Below are 21,926 nucleotides of genomic sequence, written 5' to 3'. Positions count from 1 at the left end.
CAAAGCTCCAAAATCATATTTCCTTTAGACATCACCTCTAACCAATTCAAATATAGCCAATCATCAAGCAAGGAAGCAACCAATGCCATAGGAAGTAATCTCAATCAATAAAGCCTCGATCTTTGAAGAGTTTCCCAAAAGTCAATAAAAGTTTACCCCGGACCCGCATTCATGAAATCTGGAACCAATACAAAAATCTGATGACCCATAACCTGTCGAATTCAAATATATGATTAGAATCCAAAATTGAGTCCAAATTAGTATTCAAATCCTCAAAATACACTTTCTTAAAATATAGTCAAAACCCCCAAACTTCACAATAAAATTCTATATTTTTGGTGTAGAAGTGGTGTAGATTCTTAAAATATAATCATAAATAGGTAAAAATCACTTACCATCTTTCCTTGTATGAAAATCTCCGTGAAATCTCACCCTCACCAAGTGTAGGGTTCAAAATATGAAAGAATGAGCTAATATCCAGAAATTTTAACTCTTAACCTAGTTGCAGATGCCGCATTTGAGAACAAAAGTTTACAAATGCGACCACATGTTCGCAATTGCAGATCTCGCAATTGTGACGACATGTTCGCATATTCAACCAAGGTTCTCAATTATAACCAGAAGTTCGCAAATGTGAAGTTCGCAATTGCGACCAAAAGTTTTCCAATACAAAGTATCAACACCGACAATCCTAAACTTCACTGAAGTGATCCAAAATCAGCCCCAAAACTCATCTGGAACCTCCCGGACATGTAACATATATGCATTTCAATCATGAAATACACTACGAACTTGCTCAATCACTTAAAACACCAAAAAGGGATCATTTTGACCCGATGTTGACCATGGTCAAACTTCAAATCCTTAACTAGTCTCTCAACCAATGATCCAAAATACATCTAAGCCCCTAGGGACCCTATCCAATCATACCAACAAGTACAAATACCTAATTATAACTTGGCCAATATCTTAAAACATGAATAACAACATGAAAATCAAGAATCAAAGATCGAATCCATCTCTTAACTTTTAAATATTCAAACTTTGCCGAATGCGTTTGAATCACACTTGGACATACCGGATGACAACCAAACTTTTCACACAAGTTAAAATCAACCAAATTAACCTACTCAAAGTCTTGGAAATAAATAAAAGCCCCATAACACCAAATTCAACTCCTGGTCAAAGTTATGGACTCTCCAATCTTTCAAATTACCAAGTTTCGGTAAATAGAGCTAAAACCTTCTAGAAAACCTCCATATCCGAACATACGCACAAGTCTAAAATCACCATACGAACATAGTGCAACCCTCAAATCTCGAGTCCGAGGTTATTTTCTCTAAAGTTAAACCTTGATCAACTCTTCCAACTTAACTCTTCCAAATTTGAGAATTACTCTATCAAATAAATCCAAACTTCCCGAAAATCAAAACCAACCATACACGTAGGTCATAATACATCATTTGAAGCTACTCAAAGTCTAAAACCACCAAATGGAATGCTAACGCTCAAAATGATCAGTTGAATTTTTACATTCTCCCCCATTTAAATATACGTTCGTCCTCGAACGTGCCAATAGTCGTTGCAAAGATGCCAAAACACTGTATAAGCTCGCCATACACATACCCTCAGCCGTTCTTATGTCACCTCAATCCGTATAAGTCTATAAACGCAATCTTACTGAAGATTATTCCCTCAACCTTAGTCCACAAGCCTTAGAACTAAATTTCAACATCCGAAATTGTCTATAAGATCTAATACTTATATTATTTTTTTATTTGGAATAATGGAAAAAGTAGAACCCTACTAAAGAGTGGCTTTCAGCTCCTCCCCCTTCTTTCATTCAGCGACTAGGTACGCACTTCGCCATGAAAGATCTTGGTGATCTTCATTTCTTTCTTAGGAATCGAAGTCAAACGTACATCAACTTCTCTAGTCTTGACTCAGACTAAATACACCTTGGAATTACTCGAACTCATTTGCAAGACTCCAAGCCATGTCCCACACCCCTTGCGTCTGGCTTAAAGCTCTCTGCATACGAGGGTGCTCCTCTCTCTGATGCAACGGAATATCGTAGCATTGTTGGCGCCCTTCAATACCTCACTCTCACCACCGTATATCTCCAGGCTGTAAAAGGCATCTTACGGTATATGAAGGGTTTTCTTGGGCATACATATATATTGTACCAGTCCCTGCAAGCTGCATCAAGTCATAAACATAATCCCAAAATATAACCACCTGATGTATTGCATAACTCACATACTCATAGACATAACTTCCAACTACAATAGCTACTCGGTATCAAACCCGGTACTGGTAACATACTTCATATCAGATAAAACCTCGTTCCAAACCTTCATAGCACTGCAATAATGAAAGAAACATAAAGAAACTCATAACCATCCATCAATCCAACAAGTAGTGCAGTTTCGTTGCCCACAAGTACCATAGCCAAATTCTAATTTGACTATTGATATTATTCTTCCAAACATATCTTATCCCAATATGATTGCATAAATTGTAGGTCTAATAAACTTATCTCACCCAATACAAGCTGCTTGACCGACATGCCACATCCAATGCCATCTAGACCCTCATATGATTCTATCTGTGCGCCAAAAAAGTAACAACTCGAATATAACTAAGAATGGAAAGAGAATACAAATAAAAGAACTATCTAACAAGTTCAACAGATGTAACAACATAAGCATAATGCTATGAATCCATTCCTCAAGGGAGAAACAAAACACACGAGATACGCACAATGAGTCGTATCCTAACATAGTATTGTTGCGGCGTGAAACCCTATCCAACATACCAATCCACATGAAATATCTATCGAGCCATAATTCATACAATCAACAAACACACGTGTATCAACATCAAGCACACAAACTGCATTCACATAACCATGGGGGACATATAGCATAATGCGCTACAAAAAGGCAAGAACAACTACGGGGCGAGAAACAAGTCAACATCTCAAGAGTCATCTCGCTCATATATCGCCACAAGGCCTAAACAGGACCATAACAAGAGTGTGAATAATCAAGTAATATTACAACCCATCATAGCATAAGAGAGAAACACATGAAACATATCGGGGCGTGAATAACATCCATTTTGGCCAATGGAACACCCGTAGTAAATGTAGTGCATGAATATACAAATCCAATCTTGTGTAGAATACACACTCACATTAGGCCCCAACCATTTCAAACCATTCCAAAATAGGTAAGTAGCCTTGTAGGGGTCCATAATGACCTACTGATGACATATAAAATCAGTTGTCTGGTCCTCAACACATTTTCACAATCCGCAACCAAATGAATAGTCTTCCTCTAAGAACATCCCATCTCCAAACTTCAAAATCCCGTAATCTCCATACATGATCTCTAACTCGCCCACTTAAATGACTAACATATCATGCATACTCATCCCTTAAAGAAAATACTTTCATAAATCTTTTGCATCAAGTAGTAAAACATCAAAGGTTACCAACCATATAATTTATGTAGTACTAGTCAAGAATTTTCAACTCAATACTCAATGCGTCTTCTACAACATACATTGAACTGCAACCTCACGTATTCAATCCTAATGCCTCACGACTTACTACATCGATCATGCCATGATTTAAAAATACAAGAACCCCATTATCAACTCTGAATCACAAGTAGAATATACACCCCATAAACCAAACACCATTCACTTAACTCAATTCAAGAGATAATCATGATACACAACAAACTTCTCGCACCTATAGAAGACATCGACCCCAAATCATCGTCAAAATCATCATGAACTCTTCGAAATCCATTTGTACATAGCCAAGCCATCAAAACTGGATCGATCTAAATAAACCAAATCACGCAGATTATCAAACCCAAAAGTAACTCAAATCAAAATACTCGCTCAAAAGAGACCTACGAATTCGAAGTTGTTCCTTTCATCTCTCTAGTACTACCATGTAGAATCAATAATGCTATAGAAATACTACAAGTCTCGGCACCATCCAATGCAAATCTCAGATCTTAGCCATACACTTTGGAAATCCTTAAATACCACGTATGAATCTTGAACCCATTCCCGAGAGTCACTCACTACGACCAAGTCTTGAATGCATATCCAAACATGCAGAAGATTTAGCCCTTTTCTAGCACATGAATATCTCGAAAGAAGCAACCGAGAAATTTCTTCCTCGTACACACTATATCCATAAAGAAATATCAAACTGGAGCCACTCCGCAACCCCCATATATTCAAAAGGTGTAATACATCATGCATCCAGTAAATTCCTTGCACAAATCATCTTCGATAACACGTTTCTCAACCCATATCTAATCCACAGTGCACCCAAGACCATGAACTACAACAACACATGCCTAAATGACCCAATCACTGAAGGTAGGCTCCCCCGCTTGGCGTGGAGCCACAAAACCATCTTCTGATAACCCACAAAACCCTTCCTTCTTAACTTTCCATGACTTTTGTGCTATTATCTAGCTGAATCTCTTCATAAGCTCACATAGCACTAGTCAAAATACACTCTGATAGTTTGCCAATCCTCATTGTAGTCAAGCCAACTTCCTTAAGTGCTCCATATATGTATTTCACTGAATATAAGCCTCATAATAAACACACAGTCTTAAATCTTCTTGTAGGAGATAACTCACCTGCTAACCTCAAATCGACATCTTCCCATGACCCTACAATGGTCACACAACTAGGCAACCAATTAATTTTCCTGAGACTGCACTCATTAACAAGATATATGAGTCCACTTCATTCCTCAAATGAACATTTGAAAGATCCACCAACACATCCACATCTTAAGACTATACAATAAAGAGAAGATGATTAAGTACCCATAACCCTTAGTAGCCAATCTGCCACATCACAAGCCATTAATGACATCTGAGTGAGTAATCAACATCGCACAAGAATCAAATAAAAAAATGTAGATTTAGGTTTCAAGCTGAATTAAGGTCGTACGATAAGGAAAGAAAGAAAGAACTCTCCTAGATACCTTGTATCCTCTCGAAGATAAGAATGGACATCATCATACCGATCTGCAAGACACTCCAGATACTTGCTCATGACTCGTAGAACCTATGAACCTATAGCTCTGATACCAACTTGTCACGACCCAAAAAATTACCACCAAATCGTGATGATACCTAATTCAACCCGATAGATAAGCCAAACATTATAAGTTACGACTATAATGAGAAATCATCAGTAATAATAAGTGAAATTGCAAAAGAATCCAATACAATATCTCCTTGAAGTTTATATAAATAGAATTTCAAAATCCTATAATACTATAAACAATTAATAGTAGGTGACTGGAACATTATGGTATTCAATGCTCGCCCTATAACTCCACAACCGCTTATCTCCAAATATTTGCACGCAAGGTACAGAAAGTGTAGTATGAGTACAACCGAACCAATGTACTCAGTAAGTATCTTGACTAACCTCAGTGAAGTAGTGACGAGATTTTAAAGTCAAAATATACTCACTTAATATAACCTGTGCCGTTCGTAAGCAAGAGAAATAACAAGGAGGAAGACAAATAATAATAAAAAGATCAAATAAAAAATACTGAGCATGTTTCACAATCAAACCTCTCCATTAAATCAAGTATGTGAGGAGAAACAATATACATGAACCAATAAGCCATAGTTGCAAACCCATATAATAAAAAGGGGGTATGTTCAGGATATAATATCAAAAAGCACAGCAACATTCATCGTGTATTTATTGCTTCCTCACCAACCATGAAAACACCCTTCGTGCAACGATAATAATGTCAAGAAGCACATAAACACCCTTCGTTTATAAATCACTCTTCCTCACAAGCACGAAAACACCATTCGTGCAATTTATTCTTCCCTACCAAGCATATATAACATTACCAAGTAAGGTAAAAGGCATAAATTACATCAAGAAGAATGATTAAGAATAATACACCTGAAAGATAAACGTAGCTTTTGCACCAATACGCAAGCCAATAATTCGAGAAACATAATGTCCAAGTATCTCAACAAAATTTAAACATGATAAAGATCATATGGATGCCTAAGTATCACAAGAATAACATATATACATATGTGTTTATTATATAGTTATTGCTACTGCCGAATTCAGTACATCAATACTCTCAAAAAATTATCAATATCATATTCGTTTAAGATGTAATAAGCTAAAAACATGATCTTTAGCTTAGATATTTGTACTCATGTTATCATAGAAATCAAGTAAGACATAAGTCAAGAAGTTCACGAAGCTCAACAAGGCACAAAGAAGTATATAATCTACCCCGAGTATGCATCACTCTCCCATATAGCAAACAATATCATTTATTAGAAACATTTCCTCAACAAAACTAGGCAAGGCATTTACCTCATCCAGGCTAGCCCAAAGTTCCAAAATCACGTTTCCTTGAGAAATCATCTCTAACCGATTCAAAACTAGCCAATCATTAATCAAGAAAGTCAACCAATGCCATATAAAGTAATCCCAATCAATAAAGTCTCAATCTTTGAAGAATTCCCCGAAAGTAAACAAAAGTCAACCCCGAGCTCGCAGCCCGAAACCCGAAACCAATAACAAAATCTAATGATCCATAACCTGTTGAGTACATATATATGATTAGATTCCAAACCGATTCTCAAATCATTTAAATACACTTTCTTAAAGTATAGTCAAAAATCCCAAATTTCACTTTGAAATTCCTTGTTTTTGGTGTAGAAATTCATGTAGATTCTTGAAATATAATCACAAATAGGTAAAAAATAACCTATCCTCTTGCCTTGTATGAAAATTTCCATGAAAAATCGCCCCTCACCAAGTCTAGAGTTTAAATATGAAAGAATGAGCTAAAACCCTGAAATTCCAACCCCTAACCCAGTTGCAGATGTTGCATTTGTGACCAAAAGTCCACAATTGCGGATGTTCACAATAGCAACCACAGGTTCGCAATTGCGGATTTTGCAATTGAGACCAGAAGTTCGCAAATTGCGGAGTTCGCAATTGCCACCAGAAGTTCGTAAATGTGGAGTTCGCAATTGTGAAGTATCAGCATCGGCAATCCCAAACTATATTGAAATGATCCAAAACCACCCTGAAACTCATCCGGAACCCCCCTGACACAAACCACATTTGCATTTCAATCATAAAACATGCTACGAACCTACGCACGCACTCAAAACACCGAAAAGAGGTCATCTTGACCCGATGTTGACCATAGTCAAAGTCTAAATTCTTTATTTAATAACTTGTCTATCAACCAATGATTCAATACACACCCAAGCCCCTCGGGACTCTGTCCAATCATACCAACAAGTAAAAATACCGTATTATAACTTGTCCAAAATATCAAAACATGAATAATAACATCAAAACAAAGAATCGAAGATCGAATCAATCTCTTAACTTTCAAACATTCAATTTTTTTGTCGAATGCGTCTGAATCACACTTAGACATTCTGAATGACAACCAAACTTTAAACACAAGTTTCAATCAACAAAATTAACCTATTTAAAGTCTCGGGACACTAATCAAAGCCCAGTAACACAAAAGTCAACTCCCGGTTTGGTTTGGGTCATAAATGGGTTGAACCGGACCATTAGACACCTATACTTCAGCCTAGTTATCTTAAATTTTTTTCCCAATATTACTAATAGTTCATTAACAAGCGGTGCATCTCTGGTGTAGGTAGAGTTTCGATTTGCATGTTATACTAAGAAAACACTTCTTAAGTTAGAAGAAACTTCCATGTAAAAAAGACACTAAAAAGGTCGGCAGGTACAGCCGTGTGGGAAATTGAACCATTGCTTCCAGCTTGGCAATGACTCTGGAAATTCGTGCTATCCCATCTCTATATAAAGTCAAGGAAGCTCAGCTTCCTTTGTCCAACGGGATTTGTGTTCAAACAAACATTCCTATAAGCCCGCCCTAATCACATTGATAGAGCCTACCAACCTGCCATAGTCTGCACTTCTCCAAGAATGAAGGTAATTAAGTTGGACAAATTTAACACTTGCATAGCAAAGAATAAGGTGTGTATTCTTTACCTAAAAAATTTAGCATTTATGTTGAATGCAGATCTTTAATTGGTTCCAAAGCAAGAATAATGGAAAGAAAAGAATCCACAAACAAAAATCAGTGACAGTTACAAGTAAGCATTCATGATTTCCTTTGATTTCTTCATGAGTTTTGACCCTTCGTATGTTTATAATAAGTGTTTTGTCCTTACAATAGATCATACGTTGCATCAACCCTGTAGAGAAGAATTCAATGACTGGCCAATTGAACTTCTTGCTATTGGGACATTTGGAAATAACAGTTTGAATAAAGATTTTGGGAACTTGAATCATCAGCCTTCCTGCCCTGATCATCTTGAAAAGCTTACACCTGAAGAAGTTGGACAACTTCAAAAAGAACTAAAACTACTACTCTGTGATAGTACTTCCCCTGATTCGGCTAAGGGTTCAACGAAGGATCTCGTGAAATTCTTTGACTGTCTACAAAGATTGGAAGATGATAAAGAGAATCATCTCAAGCAGAGGAACAGTATTGTATGTGGAAAAAAGCAAGAAGTTCAATTGGAAAACACAAACAGTGGCATTAGTAAGAAGACATTGTCTTTTCTTCTTGAGAAGGCATTTGCCTGCAGAGGTCGATTCACAGTCCCTTCTCCCCCTCTTTTGAGAGATCCCATTTCTCAGTCAAAGTTTGAGAAATTAAGATTGGAGAAGGTTTGTACACTCTATCAACTTTTAATAAAACCTTACAAAAGATATGTTATATTCCCTCCATTTCATTTCATACGGTTGCATTTAATTTGGACATCGCTTAAGAAAGAACTACTTAAAACTTGTACTTCTAAACATGCCACTACATTTATGTGGCTATAAGGGTAGGTCACTAGTGGTAATATGGAAATTTTAAATTTAAAAAGTTCCTAAATATAGAAAGGTGCCATTCTTTTAGTAAAAGATTAAAAAGGAAAGTGTGTTATAAAAAATGAGAGGGAGCATATGGTATGGCATTAATCTTGTCTACTGTTCCCTTTTCTTATTTCTTACATGTTTACAAACTTTGCAGCATGTTGATCAATGTCCTCAATATTTATATGTTTTGGCTGGGTCAAGCATGTTTTATCAAGGAATCATCCTGGATCTCAAAGTTCAATTAGACAATGATAGACATAATCAATCTTGAACTGTACTTATAGTTGCTTTAAATTTTGGTTGTGAAATGTTGATCTTTTCATCAACATATTTTTAAGGAGACCCCATCTATTTATGTAAAAGCTTTATTGATCTTCTGTTCTTATGCAGATTTTATTCACATATAAACTTAGTGATTTTATTTTAAACGTGAGAAAAAAATGCTATCTGCAGATTCTGAGGGCCATAATTCACAAAAAGATATTCCCGCAAGCATCCAGTCCAAGGGCTGTGAAAAAGAAATACTTGGACAATGGAAAAATTGTTGAGACTGATAGTGAAGATGAAGCATTTGAGACCGTGAAGGATGGAAATAAATGGGACAACTCTGATTCTGATTGTAAGTTTAAATGGCACAATTCTTCATCTACTATTTACATTAACATGACAAGCACTTGCAAGAAGCTCTCAGGACAAATCAGATTAAAAAGGGGCTGCTCGGTGCACTAAGCTCCCGCTATGCGCGCGGTTTGGGGAAGGGCGGACCACAAGGGTCTATTGTATGCAGCCTTACCCTACATTTCTGCAAGTGACTGTTTTCACTGGTTGAATCCGTGACCTCCTAGTCACATGGCAACAACTTTACCTGTTACGCCAAGGCCCCCTTCACACATCAGATTGTGAATGTAAATTTAATGAGGAAATAACTTCTTTTCTACTATATACATTAACAAAACAAGCATTTGTAAGAAGCCCTTGCCCATTGATGAATACCTAAATACATGAAATCTTTTAGTTTTGGGGCCAATAACTTTTTAAGGATGTTAACTTTATTCATTTTTGTTGTACAGTTATTGTACTAGAGATATGATTGATCTCTTCCATAGGCCATAGCCAGTTTTTGGAAAGATGAGGTACCATTAAACTTGATATGTTGTATGTCATCAGTAATTATCCATCAAAGCGTCTCACCAATGTTTATTACTTTTGCAGATTCAATTCTTTTCCTTTTGGCTGTACAAAATTCAAATTCTTATAAGATTTTGGTAGCGGTGAATATGTTTTCACTGCATGATATGGAAGAGTTGACAGGCACCATCCCACGACAAAACTAAACTTAATTCATGGTCCTGTTCTAATGGGACAGGATTTTTTCCATGGCTTCTGCTTTTGCCAGATCGTAAGCTTAGTGTTTTCAAGAAGAGAGAAAATATAGGGTGTATTTTTAAATATTTTAGCAGATGTAATAAAATGTGGGCTTCTTTGATGTTCTGCAGAGATGATAGTCTTTACGTTTACTCTTAGTGTAGTCACTATTTTAACTGGCATTCCATCCATGTTCTATTCAATTCAAAGAGATAGAATATGTGTAAGTGTATGACTGAAGCTGTACACAGAGAATATCTGCATCGGTAATCTGAATACAGTAAACTATAGAGAGAAAAAATGAAATTGCTTTATGTTACATGGTCTCAAGATTGATTAGTATCCGATATGTGTGTGTAATTCATTGAGTTATTTTCAGCTTTACTAACATGTAGTGCATGTTGAAGAATCCGCAACCATGTCACACCAGTTTGACACAGATATTTCAAAACAAATGAAGCATCCATGTAACATATAAACCACATAATGAAATTAAGCTCCTTCACTCTCCTATGTCTTGGTTTTTTTATCTAATTGAATACTTTTACAAAAAATCCTTTCGGCCTCTTTGATGCTCTGCAGAGATTCCTTTGTAAGATGCCCTTCATAAGCCTCTACTGGTAGTCATGGAGAGTTATAAACAAGCGCTTTGCCGACTAATTCTTTGTAGAGCTCATGAATTGATCGTTAGCCGGAGAAATTGAGCCTCCCGGCAAACCAATCACTTTTCAAAAGTTGAATCCATCAAATTAACTTTCTATCTCTTCTATCCTCCTTATCGCTTCCTTCATGTCAATTCTCTTATCATGGTCGCTATCAGTGCACACAGCTCCTATATAAAGGAGCGTCTCCATCTTTTCAAGAGAATCTTTTGCTGTTGCTATCTGTGGATCAATCAGTTCTGATACTCTCTTCTCTTCAACGGCTGACTGCACCCATTGCACAACATCGGTTCCACACTTTTGGTTGCTGAGATACTGTGACGGGAATTTCCCTGTAAGGATTTCAAGAATTATGATTCCAAGACAATAGACATCACTTTTTGGAGAGATTTGTTGGTTTAGTATGGCTTCAGGTGATTTATAAGCAAAAAGGGATTGGACAGCTTGTGAATTGTTGATTAGTGGGTAAAAAGCATAATCTGTGAGAAGTGGTTCATTATTTGCAGTAAGAAGAATGTTGCTAGACTTAAGGTTCCCATGAGGTACATCATATGATGCAAACTCAGAATGAAGAAATTTCATTCCATTGGCAACTCCATGGATGATTTTCAGGCGAGTAGGCCAATTTAACTGAGCATGTGCTATGCCGCGATCACCTGAAAATTCCGGATAAGATCTCAGAAGATAAATAAACACAAAAAGAGTACATATTATTGAAGCAGCTCCGAAACGGACATGTTAAATATATGATGTGAAAATTACTTCGAAGCACTCTTAAGAGTCCAATTTAACAAAATTTTGGAACTTCACAAGCAGTTGTAATTATTCAAACATCTAAAGTTGCACTCTTTCAATCTTTTTCTTTTCCGGGGGAGGGGGGATCAATGACAAGAATGCAAATGTTTTGCAAATGTTCGGGCATGTGAAGAATAGAGACATCGATGTCCCGGTGAGGAGATGCAAGAGGTTGACCATAGCGGGTTAGAAGAGAGGTAGAGGGAGACCTAGAAAGTACAGGAGGGTGATTAGGCAGGACATGGCTCTACTTCGGCTTACCGAGGACATGACCCTCGCTAGGGAGGTGTGGAGGTCGAAGATTAAGGTTGTGGGTTGACAGGAAGTCGAGAGTCTCTTCTAGTCGTATTAGTAGTATTAGTACAAGTCTTGTATTCTCCTATTCCGAGTTCCTTGCTGATTAAACAATGTGGCATTATTGCCGGTAGTTTTTGCACTTCTCTTATAGCTTCGTATTCCTAGTTCTCTGCTATGACATGATGTGCTATTTGTTTCTTTTATCTTATTTCCTTGCCATTGTTAATGTTGGTTTATTGTGTCCTTGTCACTGTTCTTGAGCTGAGGGTCTATTGGAAATAACATCTCTTCCTTCATAAGGTAAGGGTAAGGTCTACGTACACACTACCCTCCCCAGACCCCACATGTGGGATTGCACTTGGTTTTTTGTTATTGTTATTGTTCTTGCTGTTGTTGTATCTAAGCACATTTTTATGAACTATGTGAATGGCGAGACTTTAAAAGGAATCGTTCCAAAGGAACTTAAAAAAAATAGCAGACTAATTTGATAAAGAAAAGATATCTCCGTCATGAGATAAACTCTACTTCTGCACATGAAAAGAAGATAAGAAGCTAGCATCAGAATAAGTTGTGCACAATATGGGCTGTTTTCATGGACTCCATAACAATTACAAAAGATATAGAGCCAAAGAAGTCCATACCATGTAACAAATACAACAGGCTGCCTTTTGGAATGTACTCAGACACCACCAGCTTCTCCTCTTTCCTGTAATGATATGCCAATGGTTGCAATAAATTCCTGTGCCTTAACATGGCAAGCTTTCTGATCTCTGTATCAAAGGTTTCCTTATTCAATTTATTTATCTCCCTCAACCTCTTCACGACGAGTGACAAACCATTTCCCAGTACTGCCTTATAAGCTGATCCTAATCCTCCATTCCCGAGGACTTCAGCTGATGCCTTCATCAAATCAGGCAATCCAAATATGCCTCTTTCTTCATTTACCACCACAAGATCACCCATATCGCTGCCACTTCGTGAGCGTCCTCTCCTTGATGACCGCATGGAGTTGCGCAAGCTCATGCTTCTCTTGTTTGAGATTGGAATATTCACGCTCACAGATTCATCAAGATTCTCTTTTTCAAGCTTTTCGAAGTGATCTTCCTTGCGCTTTGTCTTAAAAAATATAGCCACCAATAACAAAACAACCACTAAGCCAATAATTATCCATTTTATGCTGGAACCTTCAGATTTTTCCCCTGAGGCTGCAGCCTTGCATTCTCTCCCTAATTGTTGTCCACATAGCTCTGGATTTCCTTGAAAGGGGTCTGAACCAAATCTTGACAAACCTTGTGGGATTTCGCCTTGTAATTTATTAATTGACAGATTGATAGATATCAGAGTCCCCTGTGACAAAGATGGAATTGTCCCTGATAATTCATTATTGTCCAGGCGAAGTTCCAAAAGATATTTCAAACTAGCTAAAGAATCAGGAATTTTCCCTGAAAACTTGTTTCGCGAAAGCCAGACTTTCCTGAGAGATGACATTTTGGAGAAGAAATTTCCAGGGATTTCCCCTGTAAACTGATTCCCATCAATGAATAGAGACTTAAGGGCACCAAGCATAAAAAATTCAGGAATGAACCCTGAGAAAGAGTTGTTTGCAAGATTGAGAACTCTAAGGCCTTGAAGCCTAACCAATGGATCGACATCAATATCCCCTGAAAGCCCAAATCCACCAAGAATTAGGCCTTGGACAACATTTTTTTCACATTGAACACCAACCCATTTCTTGTTATTGTCACAAGGATTTGTTCCTTTTTTCCATGAGGAATCAAGAGCTGAGGTATTTGTTAACAATTCTTTAAATTCAACCAGGGCCTCATCATCTCCAATGGAAAAACAAGGAGGTGGATGTGATAGAAAAAGGAGGAAAAAGATTAAGGATAGAAGGTGGGGGAAGAGGACAGCGGCCATAATTGTGGAGAAACAATGTGCTGCTGTAAATAGAGAGAGAATTTCTCTGATTTTTTTCTTAGGAGGTGTGTCATGGTGTGTGTTTGGGGGGACTAAGGTGGGTGGTGTATTATTTGACAAAGGTTTGTTGTCAGAGTTGAATACTCCTAGTGGACACAGAATGTTTGTCTAAGAACAGATTCAGAATGATGGATAGAAAGAGAGGTGGACCTTGCATTTACCTTGTCTATGGTGAAGAGGCTTTGTCGCTAATATAGGGAAAATTTGACTATATATACACCCATATCATTATGAAGAGAATCTAATTCAAATGGTGAGATGATCAGGATGGTCTAACAATCCCGTTGCAAAGGCGTGGTAAATGTATCTCTCAAATGATCTTTGGTAGAAAGGAATTGAATTCGAAGATTTCCTTACAACTTTGTCTCGCACAAAATGAAAAATCAATCTCCACATATTTGATTCTCCAGTGAAAAATAGGATTAATGGAGAGATAAGCAGCTCTAATATTGTCACACCATAGAGTTGGAGCTTTTGGGACTTGAAAGCCAAGCTAAAAAAATATTGATTGTGTCTGAGTTATTTCAGTTGCGTTATTTCAGTTACAGCATCTGCCAGTGTTGCTTCAAAGCGCACAAGCAAGTATACGTGGTCGACAAGTAATATAGGATTGTAAGTCCAGATATCATACCCACACGGACTTGTGGTTAACTATCAACTAAATTAAACTAAGACAATTAACCTATTCAAGCGATTTTCTAAAGATTATTAACTACAATTAATCTAGAGTAGAAAACTAAGAAACAAAGGAAACAAATTGGCAAACTTAGACACGAATTTAATGGGAGTCGATATTCTAGAGCTATGGGTTAGCTAATAATCCCGTTGAGTCATCCACTTAAATTGTCTAATTAATTTATATGGTTTATTGATTGACAGGGATAATATTGCTCGTAGCCTTCAACCGAAGTACTACTCCCTTATTCAAGCTAACCTAACGCCTATATTCCTATGGAATTAGGATTAACAAGAATGCATTAATAATTCCTGTATAGTAACCAAGCAAGGCGATTAGATATATCCCTATCCTAACTGCAAATCCATTCACGATGCTCGAGTTCAAGATCTCGCTCTACCCAATCTTATATGCAATCTAGAAGTCCCTCTCCCGAGTTCAATCCTAGATTCGGAGATAGTATTCAATTGGTGATCAAACAATCAAATAATTAAGCGCAAGATTGAATAAATAATCCAATATGATAAAATAATAAGAACAATTCAAGCTTCAAACTACAACGTTCATGTAGCACCCAACACTCTAGAACTAATAAACTATGAAAATTAAAGGAAGAGAAGAGAAGAAAAACTAGTTAGAAGCCTCCTCCAAATGTGGTGTGTACTCTCCCTGGGTCTAAGATATGTCAAAAGTCCCCAAAATAACGTTTTTTCATGTATTTATACCAAGTAGGGTCGGGCCTAGATGAAGTTTCTCTTTTCTAGCCGAAATAGGAAAACTTGCAAACCTAGTGCTTCCCATGCGTCGCACTAATTCTTTTTTCCTGTCAGACCACAAAAAAAACAGTCTCTGAACTTTGGAAATTTCTGACAAAAATTTGCACTAATGCGTCACACGGTGCCTCGCACCAGTGCATTTCTTGACCAGTTGTTTCTTTCTTAAATTTTGACGTCCAGAATTGATCCTCGACCCCGGAACACGATTCCAACTTAATCCCTTGGCTTTTACTCAAACTTCAAAGCTCCAAATAGCTCCAATTAGTTCCACAACATCTACATACCTCAGAATCGCTCCTACAAGGCATAAAACACACAATAAGTGCTAAACACTAGCGATTAAAGCTCAAACACAATAAAAGTGCAGTAAATTAGACAGCGACAAGCAACAAAAATACGCAATTATAGCCTACCATCAACACCCCACACTTAAACCATTGCTCATCCTCGAGCAATCAAACTACACTTTATATAGACACAACCTTTTTAAACAATCCTCCTAATTCATTATACCAATAATATTTAAAATAGACTAAGCACAATAGTGTAACATCATCACCTCAAGATTTGACTCATATGCACCACACATTTTTTACAACCCGCTCACTTACTCTAACGTAGTGGTCAAGCATTACCTTTCCTATATGAATCAACTTCCCTCACACAACAAAAGAGAGTAGTTCCACACTAAATAAAAATTTAAGAACAATTAGGAACTCAAGATAGAAAGAATTCTTTCACTCTCAGAAACAATATTCGTATGGCACAAAAGATGCACCATAGGCTTGCTCGTAGTGTACTGCTATACTAATCGAGCTCATTCATTCTAAGATCAAGTAGGACTTTAATTGATTGTAATATAGGCTGCGGGACGAGTATGATACATTTAAATATAAGAGTGACTACACCTCCCTAAGAACTTTAATACATACACTTTAACATTTAAAACCTCACACTTATGTCAACCCATAACTCCACCTTCATATTAATATACATCAACTCCCTACTTGTTTAAGCATAATTACATTAAGAGTTACCACTTTTAAGGAATATTTTTCACAACAATACAACTATTTTTTTCTTTTCTTTTTCAATTCAAGTGGCTCTTACTTTTTCAAAACAATGCCTATTTCTTCTTATTTCATTAGTTCTACTCAAAAGCCAAACTAACCACCCCAAACTTTAACTTTTATAAAGTTCATAACAATTCCAAGTGCTCATGAGAGGTGAAAAGATTCAAATAGATGGTTAATTCAAACAAATGGGTAAGGCTTGTAATATGGCTGCCAAAGAAACAGGATTACAGGCTCAAAAGGGTTAACTACGATACATAACAATTAGGTGGGTAAAAGCATATAACTGGCTCAACAAAGAAATGCCTATATCACTTCCAAGACTGAACAAAACTCCTATTTCGCTTTGCAGACACACGAGACAAGTTTTAGACATCCAATGGAATGCACAGAATAACACGCAAACCTCACACATATATGGCACATAACTCACTCAGGATTGGACTCATCAAGACACTTTAGTCAAAGCAGTTAAGCAATGTTAAGATCATACAATTTAAGGTACTTATACAAGAGTCAAAAACTAAGCCTAAGAGTCACAACCAAAGTACTCACCATTCTCAAGACATAATAAAGTCAAGATATTGTTCCAATTCAATTCATAGCACAATGACTCCTACTTTTAAAATAATACAACTAACTACACCCGCTTTAAACAAAACCCTTAGAAAAGAACCGCGACACAAAGAAAAATCAAGGGGTAATTGCTACACTACCTACAAAAAAAATCTTTTTGTCTTTTTTCTTTCAACTTAAATCCCTCAAAAAAATTGTCTAGGAGATCTATCCTCGGGAAAAGTCCCAAATTTCTGAATTTTTGTCTAACAAAAACTACTACTCTAAGAACGAGTACTACAACAAAGCTAAGATAGCACAGAAAATTACCCAGACAATCTCCTCACCCCAGACTTAAAATTTTGCAATGTCCTCAATGCACACTATAAATAACAAGAGGGTAAAAAAGACTCCCTGCTAGGCCAAAGGCCGAAGAATTAACAGCTCACTGGTACTCAGACTTCTCCCATGTATGGTCCTTTATGTGGGTACCCCACACTTAGTTCTCACCATCTAGCTCGCTTTTTGCACCCTTTCAATTGCTTTGCTTACTATGCTTATAATCCTACAAAAGAAAAATAGACACTACAACAATAATATAATAAAAATAAAAATAAAAATAAAAGAAAGCAGTAAAGCTAGGTTACCTCCCAACAAGCGCCTGATTTAATGTCGCGGCACGGCGCAATCACTTTCACCACTTTTTCTTCCACTTTAAGGATATGAATTGTGCCCCCAATTTTGCATCAATTTTTCTATCACGTTCCTGGGGCAGTGGTGTGAATACAAAAGAACCAAGCAAACAATGTCGCATCTTGCACTTCTTGACCTTTAAGTGAGGGATGTTGTTTTCTCTTGCATCGCAAATTTCATAATATATGCATTTTTTTCCTCATCCATTGACTCCTCCATATGTTCGGGTGGATCAATTCTCGTATCACCAACCAAACACAATATTGAAAAAATGTTAGAATGAGGTCCAATACGCTCCAACTCTAAAACTCCTTCACTTTTAACATCCTCACTTTTGCACACTTCCTTAACCTTGGCATCATTAATAATATTTTAGTCAAATGGTTTGAATTCCTCTTTCCTCTCCACAAGCTGGCCAATATGCACAAAAATTTGTTGTAGGGCATTAGATGCCTCAACTTTTTTATTCAATTTAGCCTGTAGGTCATGGATATCGGATCCAAATTTGTATATTTCTTGCCTGAGCTCAGTTCTTCCTTCTATCAGTTGTTCTATCATATTTGAAAGACCATCACGAAGAAACTCATGAGATTTTATTAATTGAGCTTGTTCCTTTAGTCATGATTGGCTCACTTTATCTTCTTCTTCTAAATTTTCTTCTTGTGGGAACTCACTCTCTTTAGCCACTTCTTCCGCCTTGGCCTTCATTCTCATAATTGTTGTACTAATTCTTTATATAGCCTTTTGATTTTCATCTTGTTGCTCGGTTACTTGCCTTATCATCATGTCCTGTTGCTCTGCTACTTACCTCATCATGTCCATAATACGAGCCACACTTTCCATATCCTCCAACTTCTTGCTCCTATCAAACTCATAAACATTATTAGAAACATTATAATAAGAGCTCTGATAAGGATAATAAGAATTAGGAAAGCAATCCCAATAACCACCTTGACAACCACACACATTACAAAAATTCCACACATAAGATAGATATTCATAATTTTGCCACAAGTGTGGTCCTCCACAATATGGACATGGATCACCAAAATAAGAATAACCATATTCGACAATTTCTGTGCCATGTAAACAAAGATAATAAAATATTAAACTAAGCTAAAATTTAAACTTGAATAGACAAAAAGTAAAAATCTAATATAGTAGACTAGTTAATTTCTAAGTTTCCGGCAACAGCGCCAAAAACTTGTTGCTCCAAAATGCACTCGCAAGTATACGTGGCCAACAAGTAATATAGGATTGTAAGTCCAGATATCGTACCCATAGGGACTTGTGATTAACTATCAACTAAATTAAACTAAGACAATTAATCTATTCAAGCAATTTTCTAAAGATTATTAACTACAACTAATCTAGAGTAGCAAACTAAGAAACAAAGAAAATAAATTGGAGAACTTAGACACGAATTTAATGAGAGTCTATATTCTAGAGTTATGGGTTAGCTAACAATCCCGTTGAGTCTTCCACTTAAATTGTCTAATTGATTTATCTGGTTTATTGATTGACATGGTTAATATTGCTCGTAGCCTTTTGCCGAAGTACTACTCGCCTATTCAAGCTAACCTAACGCCTAAATTCCTGTGGAATTAGAATTAACAAGAACGCATTAATAATTCATGTATTCTAACCAAGCAAGGCGATTAGGTATATCCCTATCCTAACCGTAAATGTGTTCCTGATGCTCGAGTTCAAGATCCTGCTCTACTAAATCTTATATGCAACCTAGAATTCCCTCTCCCGAGTTCAATCCTAGATTCGTAGATAGTATTCAATTGGTGATCAAGAATTCAAATAATTAAGAATAAGATTGAATAAATAACCCAATATGATAAAATAATAAGAACAATTCAAACTTCAAACTACAACGCACATGTAGCCCAAAAATCTAGAACTAATAAACTATGAAAATTAAAGGAAGAGAAGAGAAGAAAAACTAGTTAGAAGCCTCCTCCAAGCGTGGTGTGTGCTCTCCCTAGGTCTAAAGTGTATCAAAAGTCCCGAAAATAACGTTTCTCCATGTATTTATACCAAGTATGGTCGGGCCTAGACGACATCTCCCTTTCCTAGCCGAAATAGGAAAACATGCAAACTTTGTGCTTTCTATGCGTCGCACTAATGTTTTTTCCTTTCAGACCACAAAAAAAAAACAAGTCTCTGAACTTTGAAAATTTCTGAAAAATTTGTAGTAATGCATCGCATAGTGCCTCGCGCTAGTGCATTTCTTCATTAGTTTCTTCTTCTTTGAATTTTGACGTCTAGAGTTGATATTTGACCCCCGAACAGGATCCCGACTTAATCCCTTGGGCTTTTACTCAGACTTCAAAGCTTCAAATAGCTCGAATTAGTTCTACAACATCTACATAACTCAGAATCGCTCCTAGAAGGCATAAAACACACCATAAGTGCAAAATACTAGAGATTAAAGCTCAAACAAAATAAAATTGCAGTAAATTAGAGTTCGATAAATGACTATAATACGCAATTATAGCCTACCATCAGCCAGAGTCTTGTGTTGCTTCCAAATGCACGCGCAAGTATACGTGATCAACAAGTAATATAATGATAGGTAGAGTGTCGAACCCACAGAGACTTGTGTTTAACTATCCACTAATTTCACTCAAATTGTTATTTAGTCGAGTCAATCAGAGTTGAATGGTGTGATTATATCTAAGTAGAGAATTAAACAATTAACTAGTTAAGCAAGCAGAAAATGGTTGTTGAGAATTTTGTAGAGATAAACATTCCAGGGTTGTGATCGATTAACCAATCCTATTGTGTTCTAATTAAATCTCCTTTTCATGCAATTCGCTTATGGTTGCTAATTAATCGAGTAATTGCTCTCGTAGTATTCTCCTGACTTACTACTCGCTTATTCAAAGTAGATTAACATATGTATTCCTATGGAATCAATATATCAAAAACGCATTAAAATCCCAATATTAGATTAAGCATGTTGATTAAGTATATTCCCATCCTAGTCATAAATCCGCCCCCACATAGAGTTAAGATCGTACCCTCTTCAATTCTTCTCTAATCTAGACGTAGCTTTCCCAAGCATAGTATAGATAGTAAATACAACCTAACTGTTGGCTAGACAATCAAGCAATTAAACACAGAATTGAAGAAACAGTCATATATTAGCGAATTATAATCAAGGTAAAGTCAACTTCGAACAATAATATTCATGGCTAAATTAGAACCCCAGAACTAACGGGTCTTAGCCACTCATGATAAGGTTAAACAGAATCACAAGTGTTGAATCGCTGAAAATATTAAGAAAGATGAAGAAAAACTCAAAATCCTTGCTCCCGAGTGTTCCGTGCTTGTGTTTTCCTCTCAAAGTAGCGTCTCCCCCTCCAATATATGAGTTGGGGTGTGTAGGACCGAAAAAGAACTTGTCCTAAGCGAAGTGGGATAAAATCTCATCACCCAACATCCAGGGTAGCGCGTTGCACTTGCCCTGCGCTGGGCTGTTGCCCATAATTTTTAAAGACTAGTTTTAATGCCTGGACAGCGTGACACACTAGCCTGTGCGCTAGATTGGGCATTTTTTTTTGCTTTCTTCTCTTTTTGCTTCAACATGTGCCCTTTCGTCCCACATTGCTTCCGGGTGACTCTTACACAAAAAAATACCCGAATGAGCATAAATTATTACATTACACATACAAAAGCCATGGAATTTGAGTAAAATGCGAGGTGATATGTATATAAATATATATTGTTTATGCAGAATATCAACACCCCATACTTAGACTCTTGCTCTCCCTCGAGTAATGTAACTCTCAACTATACCCCAACAACTTACACCTCAACTATGTAGGAACAACTCAATTTCAATCACACACTCTACCCTTGACTATGGTCGATACTGACAATCAAGAATAAGCGTACGAAATTCCCATTCTTCCAGTTTTAACATGCCAAAGTATAAGCGTCTCAATTCAACCAATTCAAATAACCTACCCATAACCACCCTATCTTAAGAGCTAACTCGTTACCACTAAGAACCCTCTACTCGCGCACTCACCTAACAAGAGAAGTTAATAACATTACTAATCCGTCATGAGACCATTGTGAG

The 21,926-nt window shown here is 36.8% G+C and overlaps 2 protein-coding genes across 4 annotated transcripts; one reads left to right on the top strand and one right to left on the bottom strand.

The window, feature by feature from the left end:
- Window positions 1-7,918: 7,918 nt before the first annotated feature.
- Window positions 7,919-10,563, top strand: LOC104247347 (protein NEGATIVE GRAVITROPIC RESPONSE OF ROOTS-like). Of its 2 annotated transcripts, XM_009803335.2 has the most exons (6): window positions 7,935-8,022; window positions 8,114-8,186; window positions 8,270-8,766; window positions 9,415-9,580; window positions 10,032-10,094; window positions 10,174-10,563. In XM_009803335.2, exons 1-5 carry the CDS (start codon window positions 8,017-8,019, stop codon window positions 10,049-10,051), a joined length of 762 nt encoding a protein of 253 aa, XP_009801637.1. In that variant the 5' UTR covers window positions 7,935-8,016; the 3' UTR covers window positions 10,052-10,094; window positions 10,174-10,563. The 2 variants fall into 2 exon arrangements, with proteins under 2 accessions (XP_009801636.1, XP_009801637.1); XM_009803334.2 differs by lacking the exons at window positions 10,032-10,094; window positions 10,174-10,563 and having other exon boundaries at window positions 7,919-8,022; window positions 9,415-9,972.
- Window positions 10,564-10,699: 136 nt separating this feature from the next.
- LOC104247348 (pollen receptor-like kinase 3) lies at window positions 10,700-14,213 on the bottom strand. Of its 2 annotated transcripts, none has more exons than XM_070174410.1 (2): window positions 12,722-14,213; window positions 10,700-11,320 (listed from the first exon to the last, which is right to left on the bottom strand). In XM_070174410.1, the coding sequence occupies exons 1-2, from the start codon at window positions 13,995-13,997 to the stop codon at window positions 11,076-11,078; spliced, it is 1,521 nt and encodes a 506-aa protein (XP_070030511.1). In that variant the 5' UTR covers window positions 13,998-14,213; the 3' UTR covers window positions 10,700-11,075. The 2 variants fall into 2 exon arrangements, with proteins under 2 accessions (XP_070030511.1, XP_009801638.1); XM_009803336.2 differs by having other exon boundaries at window positions 10,703-11,644.
- Window positions 14,214-21,926: the final 7,713 nt, after the last annotated feature.

This window comes from Nicotiana sylvestris, chromosome 5 (genome assembly GCF_000393655.2).
Source record: "Nicotiana sylvestris chromosome 5, ASM39365v2, whole genome shotgun sequence".
NCBI lineage: Eukaryota > Viridiplantae > Streptophyta > Magnoliopsida > Solanales > Solanaceae > Nicotiana > Nicotiana sylvestris.
Note: the sequence above shows the minus strand (reverse complement) of the source record. Positions and strands in the feature narration are given on the sequence as shown.

Coding starts and splice junctions, on each gene's coding strand:
- LOC104247347 (XM_009803334.2), top strand. Junction 8,187..8,269: donor AAAATCAGTGACAGTTACAA/GTAAGCATTCAT, acceptor TCCTTACAATAG/ATCATACGTTGCATCAACCC. Junction 8,767..9,414: donor AGAAATTAAGATTGGAGAAG/GTTTGTACACTC, acceptor TGCTATCTGCAG/ATTCTGAGGGCCATAATTCA.
- LOC104247348 (XM_009803336.2), bottom strand. CDS start 13,997: ATGGCCGCTGTCCTCTTCCCCCACCTTCTATCCTTAATCTTTTTCCTC. Junction 11,645..12,721: donor CCTGTTGTATTTGTTACATG/GTATGGACTTCT, acceptor CGGAATTTTCAG/GTGATCGCGGCATAGCACAT.